Source organism: Neltuma alba, unplaced genomic scaffold (genome assembly GCF_004799145.2).
Source record: "Neltuma alba isolate B1F8T4 unplaced genomic scaffold, ASM479914v2 tig00011348_pilon, whole genome shotgun sequence".
Classification (NCBI taxonomy): Eukaryota; Viridiplantae; Streptophyta; class Magnoliopsida; order Fabales; family Fabaceae; genus Neltuma; species Neltuma alba.
In genome coordinates, this window is record NW_021636048.1 from 455,771 (window position 1) to 470,897 (window position 15,127).

Here is a 15,127-nt window from a genome sequence, read left to right on the forward strand (position 1 = left end):
TCAATATAACTCATTTAGGCACATGCAAGTTGACTGGTCTCTCTTTGTGTACGTGCTTATTTTATACAAGAAGCTTCTTCTATAAACCAATTAATAAAAGAGACATTGTACGTACAGCTAGCCTCTATATTCATTCAGTCAGCAACCTCACTTGTATATATAGGGTAGCGTGGAACAACTAGACTAAACCAAATTACAAGCAAAACTAAGCCAAAACTGATTGAAGATTGCTTGTCCGAGACGGGAAACATGAAGCAATCAGAGAAGCCAAGGATCATTCTGGTGCCATATCCAGCACAGGGACATGTAACTCCCATGCAAAAGATGGCCATAGCGTTACTGAACCTTGGCTTTGAGCCGATAATGGTTCTTCCCCAGTACATCTACAATCAGATTGTGATTCATAATGAAGAGAATCATCATCACCACGATCGCTTCAAGTGGGTTGCTGTAGCTGATGGATTGGAAGAGGACACTGCTGGGGATTTCTTTGGGATTGAATCAGCCATGGAGAACACTATGCCTTCTCAGTTGAAGAGTTTGATTCAGGAGCTTCAACAAGGCGGGGGCGGCGTGGTGGTTTGTGCGGTGGTTGACTTGTTGGCTTCTTGGGCTATACAAGTTGCTGAAAAGTGTGGCATCTTTGTTGCCGGGTTTTGGCCTGTCATGTTTGCGACTTACAAATTGGTTGCATCCATACCTCACATGGTTCGCTGTGGCCTCATTTCTGAAACAGGTTTATATAGTTGTTAATTTGTGATCCTTTTTTTCTTTTTTGACCAGAAAGTTAATTTGTGATCTAACTCAGTTTACTGTTTTAAAACTTGCTAATTGTATGATAAATAAATAAAGAATTTTATTTCAATTGAATTGTTCAAATTGTATAATCATCAATTACTGACATTGGTAAATGGCCCAAAGCAATTTGATTATGATTCAATTCGTGACAATCATAAGTCAAAAGTTCATATTCTTTAGTCATTGATGCAATCACAGAAAGAATCTAACTTGAAACAATTTTGATATATTTGCCTCCAGGTCTTCCACAACATGAAGGCAAATTTTGCTTTATACCACAATTGCCTATATTAGACACTGAAGATCTTCCATGGCTAATTGGAACAGTTGCTGCAAAGAAAGCAAGGTTTAAATTTTGGACAAGAACTCTAGAGAGATCTAGAAGTCTCAAATGGCTTCTTGTGAATTCCTTCCCCGATGAAACCAAACTTGATAATTCTGCCACGACACTTTTGTCCCTAGGCCATCTTTTCAATCATACACACACCAACAATCCAAGTTTTTGGGAAGAAGATAAGAGTTGTTTGGGGTGGCTAGATACTCAAAACCCTAACTCTGTAGTGTACATCTCATTTGGGAGTTGGGTGAGTCCAATTGGTGAAGCAAAGTTGAGAAGTTTAGCGATGGCACTTGAAGCATTAGGAAGGCCTTTCCTTTGGGTTTTGAAGAAAGCTTGGCGTGAAGGGTTACCAAACGCGTTTGAAGAAAGAGTTTCAAGGCATATTGGAAGAGTGGTTTCATGGGCACCACAAATGAAGGTTCTAAGACACAAGTCTGTGGCATGTTACCTCACACATTGTGGGTGGAATTCGGCGACAGAGGCAATACAGTTTGAGAAGAAGATGTTGTGTTATCCTATGGCAGGTGATCAGTTCCTGAACTGTGCTTACATTGTTCAAGTGTGGAAGGTGGGTATCAGGCTGAATGGTCTTGGAGTGAAGGATTTGGAAGAAGGATTGAGAATGTTGATGGAGGATGTGGAAATGGAAAGTAGGCTAAGGAATCTGCATGATATAGTCATTGGAAGGGATGATGATTTGAAGGAAGATCGTAATGTGCGTGCCTTCATTCAAGATTTTTCAAAATAGAGATAGTAAGCATATACCTTTAATTTTGTTCAGGCTGTTAATATTTGGTAAATTTTCTTGTTGAATACTCCTTGTCATAGAAGACCATGCCTGGTACTCAAGCATGAGTGAATTCAAAGGGAATGGTAATTAAGAGGTAAATGAGAATGGGTTTTAAAAACACAAACTAATAGTATACTAGGAGGTGTTTAATATAAAGGTCATGAAGCCCAAAAAACACCCATCCAGTTAGAGGCCTAACAAGTCCTCCAGAGTGTTTAAGGGATTTTTAGCTCAAAAATGCTTCCATGGAGGAGGACATGGATCATTGCTTAGATGATGACATGGACACATGCAAAGCTTCATGTGACATATGAAAGGCCACCCTGAAAGCCACTATGCATATGAGTCATTGGAATATGAACATGTGGATCTTGAGAAAGACAAGAGCATATTCTAAGAGCCCAAAAAGAGTATTTGAAGTTAATTCTCATGTTATTAAAGGCCCAAAAGTTGGGGCCTAAATGCATTGTGTTATGGATCATGGGAGTTTTAGAACGTGACTCAACAATCCAAATGGATGTCTCAAAGGCTCATAAATGCTTATAAACGTGATAGTATCTATGAAGATCCATTTGGAAGATCCAAGAAGATTTAAGAAGCATAAAATATGGTCTTATATGGCATTAATTATGATTTTATTTGTTTTAGTTAGTTTCCTATTTTACAGTTTTTTATTTTGTATTGATTACTTCTTGAAAGCAAAGACTTACTTATTTTTTACTCCTTCTTTGGTTCTCCAGATCCTTTTATTTACCTATAACTTTAACATAATTTCTTATAATATCTAGTTCCTTATGATCCAAGATAAATGAAAATCAGCTAAGAGTCGTTAACAACACTTGAAAATGCATGAATTAAATGCAAAAAGACAGTGATAAGAATTGGCTCAATGATAGGCAAAAAGTGTGTGAAAACACTTCAAGAACTTTAGAAATAACTCAAGAAAGAGTGTTAAATCAACTATCCAACACTTAAACCTTTGCACTCCTGAGCAAAGCTTTCTAAATCATTCAAAAAATGAAAGCTGAGGGTTAGTTAAACCACCTTCTAAAGAAGTCGACAAAAGTGGGATGAAGAAATGCCAAGAAAGTAATTACTATGAGTGCTTAAACTAAGAGATTGAGCAAAAGAGATTTTCTCAAGAGTAAGTGTTTAGCTCATAGCTCACTTGATCAAGATTATTTCACTCTAAAAGCTGCTTAATTAATTCTCTGCCATAAACTTGTAATGATTCTACCTCTCCATAAGAGAACCATGAATTGTGAATCAAGAGGGCTTGAGGGTTGTAATGATTAGTGAAGGCCAAGTGAAATGAATGGAATGGAAAGAGAAAAAGAAAAAGGAAAGTACCATGCATCTCAATTGTTCTCTTCATGCAATCAATATCTATCTTTCTAAAGGTGATTTTAAGGTTCTTATACAATAAATTTTTGTTCACTATTTTTTTCACTTTTTCACTTCTTTTTGTATTTTTTTCTCTTCTTTTTTTTTTAAAGAAAAATACTTAAGCAGTCACCATTGTTTTTCAAGAAAGATACTTACAGCATTTTTTATAACTACGCATGTACTCAATGATGGGTGGTCCAAAATGGTTAGCAAAGGTTAAGTATTTGGGCTTGTGTATAGAGGTAAAACGAGTTTAGAAACAAATGCCTCTATCATATTCACGAAGTTCTAGAGAGACATAAAATTAAGCAGACACTCACAGGCAAGAGAATTTAGGCCCATATACCCGTCAACATGGTTATCATCTCAAGTGGTCATTCTCAAAATTCAAAAACACATAGCACTACTTTCAAGGCATAAAATCACTCACTTCAAGTTGAAAGCATTAAAGAGAGAATTAACCAAAACCAACTACCATTTAAAAACATGGATGATTTTCTAGGAACACAAGTAGGACTTCTAATTTCCAAATTTTCAAAGCAAGGTAGTGTGAAAAATTCAAGTTGAAAAGAGCTGTTGATGTAACAGTTAAATTGCAAAGCAAAAAGGAAAGAAAGAAGGCAACGATTTTTTTCTTTTTTTGGTTTTTTTTATTGCCTTCAACATTACTGTGTCGAAGTTTACCCAAGAAGAACACAATTAAACGTTGAAGGGCTTCACCATGACGAAGTTGAGAGTTGGTGATATTGTGGGACATACAGACCAACTAGAACCACATATAGGATGGGATAAGATCCTAAGAAACTGAGCGGATGATCGAGGTAGAATCTTAAGAGAACTTATCTCTTACAACTCTGGCCATAAAGACACCATTAGGTTGATCACTCTCTTGATACTGTCAAGTATTCTTATGAGAATACTAGGATGCAAGTAAGGCTCACACAAAGAGAAATAAAATTGTCACAGTATGAATCATTTAAATCATCCCCTCCTCTAAAAAGAGTATACATAAATTAGTTATAAACTAAGACTCTTAAAAACTATAGTATAAAAAACCTAAGCCCTAAAAGCCCAATATAAGTTATTAGTGCCTAAAACACCAACTAAATAAAATACATCAAAAATAGATGAGAAAATATAATAAAATTAAGAAAATCAAAAGACCTTTTAGAATACTCCAACTTGCTAGTCAAGATAGAATAATCTAGGTCACACACTATCTGGAAGGATTCCATTATTAACGAGAAGGATCTTATCTGACCCTCTACTATTTAATGCAATGTACTTTGCCTTTAAAAAGCAATCAATACAAAATAGAAAAGTTTAAATTAGGAAACTACTTAAGGCAAATAGAATCCTAATTAATGTCATATGAAATTACTCGTGATGCTTCTTGAATCTTCTTGGATCCTTCAGATAGATCTTCATAAATATTATTCACGTTCATAAGCATGTACAGGCCCTTTAGACTTCCATTTGGGCTTGAATATGGTTGAATCGTGTTCTGAAACTCTCATGGTTCATAACACAATGCATTTGGCCTCCAATTTAAAAGATTATAGCTCCAATAGACTCCTCCATGCATATATGATGTTGGGCCTTCAATAACATTAGAATTGGGTTCAAATGCTCCTTTTGGACTCTTAAAACGTGCTCTTATTTTTCTCAAGATCCAAGTGCTCATATTCCAACGATTCACATGCCGTGGTGGATTTTGGGGCCTTTCATATGTCATGTCAAGCTCTGCATATATCCATGTTATTGATAGCATACCAGGAGGCATTCAATATAAGGGTCATGAAGTCGAAATAGCACTCATTCAGTTAAAGGCCCTACAAGCCCTCTAGAGTATTTAAGGAATTTATAACTCAAAATGTTTATATAGAGGATGATATGAGGGGACGTACGGACCGGCTCGAATCAAGTAACGGACGGATGGTTGATCTAGGTAGGACCTTAAGAGAACCTGTCTCTTACAACCCTAGCCATGAAGACACCACAAGGTTGATCAATCCCTTGATACTGTCTAGTATTCTCACGAGAATATAAGGATGCAAGCAAAAGGAATAGGAAACAAAAGAAAGAAGGAAACTTGAAGAAAGAAAATAGGAAAGTAATATGAAAAGGAAAGGAAATCAAAATAGGAAACTAGATAAAATAAAGAAAAGTAGAAATAGGAAAGTAGGAGTCTTACCACCCAAGTATATAGATTTAGGAAATTAATTATGACTTGCATTGGAAGCTCTTTCAAATTAGGAAACTTGCCTTTTATGTTGCAATCTCCAAAATCTGAAACTCTTTCCCCTTTTTTTTTTTCAATTTTCGAATTTTTTTTCCAGCAATTCTGTAGCCTTTTTTTTTTTGCTTTTTTTTTTTGTTTCAACACAACAGCACTTTTTTTTCTTTTTTTTCATGATTTTTTTTTTTTGCTACTCAAAAGAACAAAGCAAGTCAAATGAACAAAGAAAACAATGGGTGGGAAGGAGATGAAAAGGAAAAAAAAACGAAAAAGAAAATAATAAAAGGGATGGAAATAAGGAAGAAAGGAGGAAGACAAAATGAGGAAAATGGAAAGGAAAGGGAAACGGAAGCAATATAGAAAGCAAAAAAAAAATGAAAACACCAAAAGGATAGAACTTGAAAGCTAGCAAATCTTAGCTCTGATACCACTTGATATGAGGGGACGTATGGACCGGCTAGAATCAAGTAACGGACGGACGGTTGATCTAGTTAGGACCTTAAGAGAACCTGTCTCTTACAACCTTAGCCATGAAGACACCACAAGGTTGATCAATCCCTTGATATTGTCGAGTATTCTCACGAGAATATAAGGATGCAAGCAAAGCTCACACTGAGAGAGATAAACTCAATTCTCATTCATCTAAATCTGAATTCAATTACAAAAAACGTAGCCTATACATAGGCAACAATAGAACACTTTAGAATCAGCATCCTAAGACATAAATGCTAGGGATGATGCCTCATTAATGATTATTTGACTATGGGAGGCGCCATTTATTACATGGAAATAAAAGGAAATAACTTAAACTTCAAGAACAAGTCTGCTATTTAAAAATAGGAAAGTAGATCAAAACATGATCTTCTAGAATACTCCTTGACCAAAAAAATGAATTTAAATCATAATCAATTCATAATGAGGCCTTCTTGATCCTTCTTGAAGATTCTTGGACGTCACTTATGACCCTTGTCCAAGGCACATGCTTGTCACATGGTATTTTAAGTGAATTCTTCAATCTGAACCCCACATGGGCCTTGTACATCATCTTGTTGGGCTTCTAGCAATGTGATCACCAGTTTTGGACTCCTTTTAGGCTCATTAAAATGTGCTTCTTCGAAATAAATGGGCTCTAGCTCTTTTAGCTCTCTTATTAGACAATTTAGGGCCTCCTTCATAGCTTTGGTCCCTGCTCTTGTCATTGGGCCTCCAATGCCTTGTAGTGGATCTTTTGGAATGTTGGACTTATTTGTTTGGGCTCCTTGCCTGTGCTCCTGATCACACCATGCTCCTCCATTAGAGGAGGACATGGATCATTGCTTCGATGATGACATGGACACATATGGAGCTTAATGTTTTGAAAAGACAGATTACCTATCTTTTCTTTTATCTCAGGCGAAATACGATCAGGGGGAGCCAATTCAAACCCTTCGGTAAAATAAGAACAGCCCCGACATTCAAAGCCCCCTTTTTACCATTAGCAAGAACTTGTTTCGTTTGCATTATGGAAGGCAACCCCGAAAGTCACTATGGCATGTGAGTATTGGAGTATGGACACTTGGACCTTGAGGAAGACAAGAGCACATCTAAGAGCCCAAAAGGAGTAGTTGAAATCAATTCATATGTTATTAAAGGCCCAACATAATTATATGTGCTTGAAGGAGTCCATTGGGACTGTAATGTTTTAGATTGGGGCCCAAATGCATTGGGTTATGGACCATAGGAGTTTCAGAATGTGATTCAATCATATTTGCCTAAATGGATGTCTAAAAGGCCCATACATGCTTATGGATGTGAATAACAATTATGAAGGTCGATTTGGAAGGTCCAAGAAGCATCAAGAGTGGTCTTATATCGCATTGATGAGGATTCTATTAGTTTTAATTGGTTTCCTGTTCTATAGTTTCCTATTTTGTATTGATTGCTTTTTGAAGGAAAAGACTTACTTTTTTTGTTTTGCATTAATTAGTAGAGTCAAATAAGATCCTTCTTATTAGTGTGTGATCTAGATTATTCTATCTTGACTAGCAAGTTAGAGTATTCTAGAAGGTATTTTCCTATTTTTGTTGTATTTTCGCATCTATTTTGATGCATTTTATTTAGTTAGTGTTTCAGGCTCTAAAACTTATATTGGGCTTTTAGCGCTTAGCTTATCAATTAGGGTTTTTAGTTTAGGGTTTTTAAGAGTCTTAGTCTATAAATAATTCAGTATGTACTATTTTCAAGTGGGAGATGGTTTTGACTAACATGAGAATTTTATTTCTCTTTGTGTGAGCCTTGCTTGTATCCTCATCTTCTCGTGAGAATACTTGACAGTATTAAGAGAGTGATCAACCTTGTGGTGTTTTCATAGCTTTGTAAGAGACATGTCTGTTCTATCTCGATGTCTGTCTGATTCCTTGTGTGCCAAAAATTAAAACATCATTTATATACAAACAAATCATGCCACCTTTCCATTATGAAACTTACTATAAACATATTTGTTAGATGCATTGATTTTATATCCATTTGTTAGAACTACCTCATCAAATTTGTTATGCCATTACTTAGTGCTTGCTTAAGTCCATAAAGAGACTCAATTAACTTACACACCTTAATCCTCCTGGTTATATCAGATACACCTCTTCTTCCAACTCTATAAGGAAAAGTTGTTTTAACATCCATTTGATGTATAACAAGATTGTATATGGAAGCAAATTCTGTTAACACTCTAATTGTGGAAATCCTTACAGCCAGTGCATATGTATTAAGATAGTCTATTCCTTCCTTTTGTCTAAAGCCCTTAGCAATCAACATAGCCTTAAACTTATCTATAGATCTACCTACTTTTAATTTCCTTCTAAATATCCATTTATAACCAATGGGTTTAGAACCAGGTGGGAGGTCTACTAATTTTCAATTTTTATTTCCTATTATTGAATTCATTTCATCTTGTATAGCCTGATATGAGGGGGGTACAGACTGGCTAGAATCAAGTATAGGATGGAATGAGACTCCAAGAGAACCTGCCTCTTGTAACCCCAAAACACAAGAAAGTAAACAGATGATCGAGGTAGGACCTTAAGAGAACCTGTCTCTTACAACCCTAGCCATGAAGACACCACAAGGTTGATCACTCCCTCGATATTGTCGAGTATTCTCACAAGAATATGAGGATGCAAGCAAGGCTCATACAAAGAGAAATAAAATTCTCATATTATTCAAAAAATCATCTCCTCCTGAAAAGAGTACATACTGAATTATCTATAAACTAAGACTTTTAAAAACCCTAATTGATAACCTAAGCCCTCAAAGCCCAATATAAGTTTTTAGAACCTAAAACACTAACTAAATAAAATGCCTCAAAAATAGATGCGAGAATACAACAAAATTAGGAAAATCAAAAGACTTTCTAGAATACTCTAACTTGCTAGTCAAGATAGAATAATCTAGATCACACACTACTTAGTAGGACTCCTTTATTAATGAGAAGGATCTTATTTGACTCTCTATTAATTAATGCAGTACAAAATAAGTAAGTCTTTACCTTCAGGAAGCAATCAATACAAAATAGGAAACTATAAAATAAATAGAATCATATTTAATGTCATGTAAGATCACTCTTGAATCTTCTTGGACCTTCCAAATGGATCTTCATAATTGCTATTCATGTCCATAAGCATGTATGGGCCTTTAAGACATTTATTTGGGCTTGAATATGATTGAATCACATTCCAGAACTCCTATGGTCCATAATACAATGCATTTGGGCCCCAATTTAAAAGATTATAGCTCTAATGGACTCCTCCAGGTACATATAACTGTGTTGGGCCTTTAACTACATAGGAATTGGCTTTAAATCTCCTTTTAGGCTCTTAGAATGCGCTTTTGTCTTTCTCAAGGTCCAGGTGTTCATACTTTGATGACTTATATGCCATGGTGGTTTCGGGTGGCCTTCCATATGTCACTTTAAGCTTCGTATGTATCCATGTCATCATCCAAGAGATGATCTATGTCCTCCTCCACGTAAGTATTTCGAGCTATGAATCCCTTGAACACTCTAGAGGGCTTGTTGGGCTTCTAACTGAAGGAGTGCTATTTGGGCTTCATGACCTCCATATTCAATGCCTCCCAGTATGCTATCATTCTCTCCCTCTTTGAAAAGATTCGTTCTCGAATCTTGACCTGGATCAAAAGGGAAGAGTTAGAATTTGCAAAAGCAATTTGAAAATAATACTTACTGAGTAGAAGAATCATGTATGTTCTGTTCTGGACCCTAGCAAGATCCTGAAAAGGATCTAGATTCCTTGAAGTCACATGAAGATACTCTAATATTAGAAGCTGGTGAAAGTTGCTTTGGGTTAGAAATCTTTTGTTTCTCACATGCACTTAAATAAATGATCATGTGCATCCCACGTGCACCTACAAAATAACCTAAAGCAACAACAATATCCAAGTAACAAGAAAGCCTCTTAACCACAATATGCATACGATAAGAAAACCTATGAAAAACAATTCATGTTATAATTAAAATTCAACATGTGAAGTTCAAGGCATCTTAAAGACAAGAAGTCATTAGGAATAACAAGATTTAGGTCATTAGAATGTGCTTCAATATTGTTTGAATGAAATCAGAATCCATTGGATGGCTCTTTGTCACATCCCAAAATTTGAACACTGAAGGGAGCCGGGCTGGTGATACCGGACTCCCAGGGGCAAAATTGGAAATTTTATAGAAACTCCCAAAAATTCCCCAAAAATAGAAAAAGGCCAAATTATATGTTTCTGAGATACCTATGATGTTTTGGGAGTGACAATGGCCCAAAATAAATTATGGTAATTTTTTCCAAAAATAATTATTTTTGAGGAAATAGTGAAATTTGAGGAAATATGATTATTTTAATTATGTAATGGCCTCAATAATTGAAGAAAAAATATGAATAAATTCCTTGGGAATATATGTGAATTTATAAAATTATTTCCAAGCATTTAAATGAAGGAAATAATTTATGGGAAATTTACTTCCGAAATTCCATTGGTAAGAGCCCAATTTCGGAGAAAAATGTGAAATAAATAGTTAGATGTTGTGAAAAATTTCCAAAATTTCCAGATCATTCTTTTAGATTAAATGGGAATTTATCATGAAAAGAAATGAATTTTTAGGAGTCCCGAGCTATTTTTCCTAATATTGGGCTAAAAAGGGGTAAATTGGATGGAAGATTGTAATTGGAATTGAACCAAACCAACTCCATTACTTCCCAACCAAATTTGGACATTTTTTTAGCCCATTTTAGTTAGGAGGGACGTGCTCTCCAAGGCCCAAAGATCACATGTCAATTTGCTGCCACATTTTTTACCATTGGATTAAAGTGACTTGGTGGGCAAGTAATGATTTTGTGGCCCATATTTTTCCTGTTTTTTAGATGAAAATTGGAGGGCATTTTGGGCAAAAAAATGACTGACCAAGGGCAGGTTTGGGCAGCTCATGAAGGTCTATAAATACCCCCTCCATTCTTTCACATTTCGGCCAAAATAGGTAGACCTTAGGGAAGTGCTGGCAAAATTTCTACCCACCTCTAATCACCTTCAAACCACTTCAAGCAAAGGCCAAGTTATCAAGTTTCCACCAAGGATTAATCAAGGTATGTATAAGTCTGATTTTTATGTAATTGGAAGGTTAAAATCATGTCTAATCCTAAGGGGAAACTATGTTGAAATTTTGGCCAACATAAGGAAATGTTAGGGAAGGATAGAAACTTTGATTATGAGCTTGGATTGGTATGTTTAGATGTTGTTTGGAATGATTTATGGAAGAAAATCAAGCTAATTTAGCCAAGTCTTGTTCTTAGGGTTAGGAATTGTTTCAATGTGTTTTGATGATGCTAATGAGTTCAAAAGATGTTTTTGTGTAGGAATATACTAAAGGAAAGTGTTTGAAATTATTGGAATCAAAAATGAAATTTTTGGAAAATATGGACCCCTATTCGGCCAAGCTTAAATGAAGGGAAAAGAATGTGATTTTGTAAAATCTAATTAGATATTTGGATTCTACATAAAAAATTCATGTAGGAATGACCTAAGAGTTTGATTGAAACGAAGGGGAAATGATTAGGTCAAAAATCCAAGAAAAAAAGGGATTTAATGTTCAAGTATTGTATAATGTGTTTGAATGGTTGGTAAATGATTGGCATTGATGTTGGTTTGCTAGGTATTTTGCCAAGTCATCAAGAAGATACCCTAAACTTAAAGGGGACAAGTCACTAAGTACACAAGAGGTAGCATTGACTTATGATTAAAGTGCTTTCTGGCTTATATTTATGTGTATGTGTGTACGTGCTATGAATGCCATGATGTGACTAAGCTATGATGTTGAATTATGATTGCAACGTTTATGTTGAACATGTTTTAGCATTATTTTCCATGAATATGAAGGAATTGGCTTACTTTTCATGGCATTTTATTATGTATGAGCAATAAAGTTATGTGCACAAAAACATGTCACATTATGTTTGCATGATTGCATGGTAATTATGATTCTTTGCTACTAGGATTTCTTTGAAATCTAATTCCCCAATGTATAAACTAACCTTAGGAGGAGGATCAAGCAAGGGCAAGAGCAAGGGCTAGGAAGTGGTGATTGAAGGCATGTAAATGCTTAGTAACATTATTAATGAACATTATGTTATGTTATGTAATGTTTTGGGATGTTTTGTATTTGCTGGATAATAGCTCCCTTATGGAATTGAATATGTGTAATCATGTATGAAAATGTCTAAGCATATTAGATTGTATGTGCAAGCATATTATGGGTCCCAAAAGGTTAAGAATGAGAAAAGATAAAAGAAAAGGCAAAGTTGGACCTGATTAAGGGATAAAATGACCCTAAAAATGACTAAACTTGGGACACATAAAATAATAAGCATTTCTTTGATTCTGGACCTGAGATTTGGCACAGTTATAGATTATATTTTTATCTTTAAATCAAGTGGTAGAATGTTAACATCGGAGTTTTGTACAAAGAGTTATGTCATTCCAAAATTGGGCTAAAATACTGGAAATTCAAAAATTAACTATATGAACAGTGCACTTTGTCAAATTTTTTGGTACTGTTTTGAATGGAAATGAGTCCAATGATATTTTTTCCTAAAGTAGCTATGACAAACTTCTTGTGAAAATTGGAACCATCCCGTTTCAGTTTTTCTAGAATTAGTTATGAATTTTCAAAATTCGCCCAATTTCAGATGAACAGTGTACGAACAGAATTAAATGTAAAATTTTGAAATTGAAAATTTTCATCCGAAAACATTAGGAAAAACATCATAATGATTCTAATTGATGTATAATGAGGTGTGACACTCTTTAGGAATCAAATTGACTACCTGCAACACACTAGAATCACAAGACAAATAATAATTAAGATAGCTATCAAGGAAATATCCTTGCAATCACTTTTAATCTCTTTTTTCTCAAAATTCTTTTCATCTTTCTTTTCACTCAGATCAACACTCTCATTATTTTGACAATATTGAGATACTTCACTTGTTTCTTTACTCAAACTCTCTTCTTTTTCATGATTATCCACAACACTGGAGTCAATGTCATTTGAATTGTATGTGGAGATGACATCTTTCTCCTGATCATTCTTCTCTAAAGAGGCGTATTGTCTTTTCTTGAGTTCTTTTTCATGCTTGCTAAGTAGAGGAATTAAATCTTCAATCTTCATGAAACTTCACATTTCTGCGACACAGGCTAATCTAGGATTAAGCCCACATATAGAACGATCCATAATGGCTTCTGGAGTCTCTTTCCCACCAGTTCTAATCACAGCTAACTCCATCTCATCGTAATAATTCTCAACATTCAAGGAGCCTTGTTTCAACTCCTACAACCTTCTATATAAATCTCTTTTAATCTTGGAATTGCGCTTAGACTTCAACTGGTTCACTTCAGCATTTAGTTGTTGAACTTCCTTTAGAAAAGATTTAAGATCGTCCCCAAGGTCTTTGTGACCATACATTTTTTTTTGTGCCTGAAAGATTAGAAACAGAAAGAAAATAAACCTTACCACTCTCTACTCACATGTATCACTCAAAATAGTTTATGCCACTCGTGTTTCACTCACATTTGGCTTTTAAATTGATGTATAACACTCTTGCCTTTTACCACTCAAGCTTGCCTCCTATAATATTCTTGATTGAAACTCAATAAAATCAAGAGACAATGTTAATTTGTGGCAATCTTCACACCTAGAATTGGTAAGGAACTATGGGAGAAAGTAAAGGAATATAGGATAAAAAAGTAGGGGATAAAGAAAAACTTCAAAGAAAAGTATATAATGGAAAAAAATATGGATAGCGATAGGAAAGCAAAAAATATAGAAAAGGGACAGGAAAATTATAGACGCATGTTAGATTTAAGGTTTTGATGATAACAAATCAAGTATGTTCTGGTTTAGTAAGTTAATCGATCTTGTGTCAGATAAATTATCTTTGTTTAAAAGAAAGTTGGTAGTAAATTTGATCGATAAACTGATAGATAATTCAAATTTTATGTGTTGATAGATTAATTGATCGATCATTGTTAGCACTGTTTAATATAGAACCTTACAGAAAATTATCAATAATTTGATCGATAAACTAAAGATCAATCAGCTATCGGGAAACTTCATACAATTATGGTAAGCATTTATTGATCACCTGATCGATCAACCTATTATCAATGAGCTCACAAATAAATGGTGAAGTCTTCGTACTCACTTAGTATTCTAGTTGATTCACTATTTATCGATTACTTTATCAATCTTACTTTAATCGATAACCTATTCCATCAATGCATATTAACTTATTGGTTTACTGATAATAGCTTCTACTTAGATTGGCTGTCAGGTTCCTTAATCGATCAATTGATCGCTCAATGATTTATCAATTAAATGATCAATCATCATCACCTTTACTGCATTTACTTATTTTAAGCCTTTTTCTGATCACCTAATCGATCATTGAGTTATCAATTGGTGAGAACCCACAAGAAAAAAATCCCACGAACCCATAGCCAATTTGAATATACGCACCCCAAGAACGTAAACAAAGGTCTGGTGATCCACTTGAACCCTTGAACATCGGAGAACAAGGACCCGAAGTGTTGAAAGATGCCACAAGGTTGATCAAGCCTTGATAAGTCTGTTAGTTTAATGAAGAACCCTAGAGAGAACCCCTCTCAAGTCAGAAATTGCAAGATGCAAGTTTTTCATTCAAATTCCCAATCTGCCGCCAAAATGAGGGTTACAATATCTTATAGAGGATACATTCAAGATCTGACCTAAAAAGCATTTAATGCAATCTAGAAAATCAAAATTTAATAAATTCATAAGGACTTGATTTAGGTAACTTGGAAATTCAAAAGTCAAATCTGCCAACTAATTATGAATTTTCGCTCAAATGCATTTAATGAAATATAATCAGCATATCAAGCCCAAAATATGATTAATTAGGCCCAAATGAGGCTTCTCATGTGTTGTACTTGATCCAAGCTCCTTAAATTGAAGTTTCCAAGCCCAAGATAGGATCAGTAGCTCCATTTTCAGCCCAAATGACATTAG

General features: G+C 34.9%; 1 protein-coding gene across 1 annotated transcript; it reads left to right on the forward strand.

Moving 5' to 3' along the window:
* The first annotated feature begins 233 nt into the window (after positions 1–233).
* LOC114712361 (UDP-glycosyltransferase 82A1) lies at positions 234–2,476 on the forward strand. The gene is made up of 2 exons (XM_028896881.1): positions 234–736; positions 1,039–2,476. The coding sequence occupies exons 1-2, from the start codon at positions 250–252 to the stop codon at positions 1,884–1,886; spliced, it is 1,335 nt and encodes a 444-aa protein (XP_028752714.1). The 5' UTR covers positions 234–249; the 3' UTR covers positions 1,887–2,476.
* Positions 2,477–15,127: the final 12,651 nt, after the last annotated feature.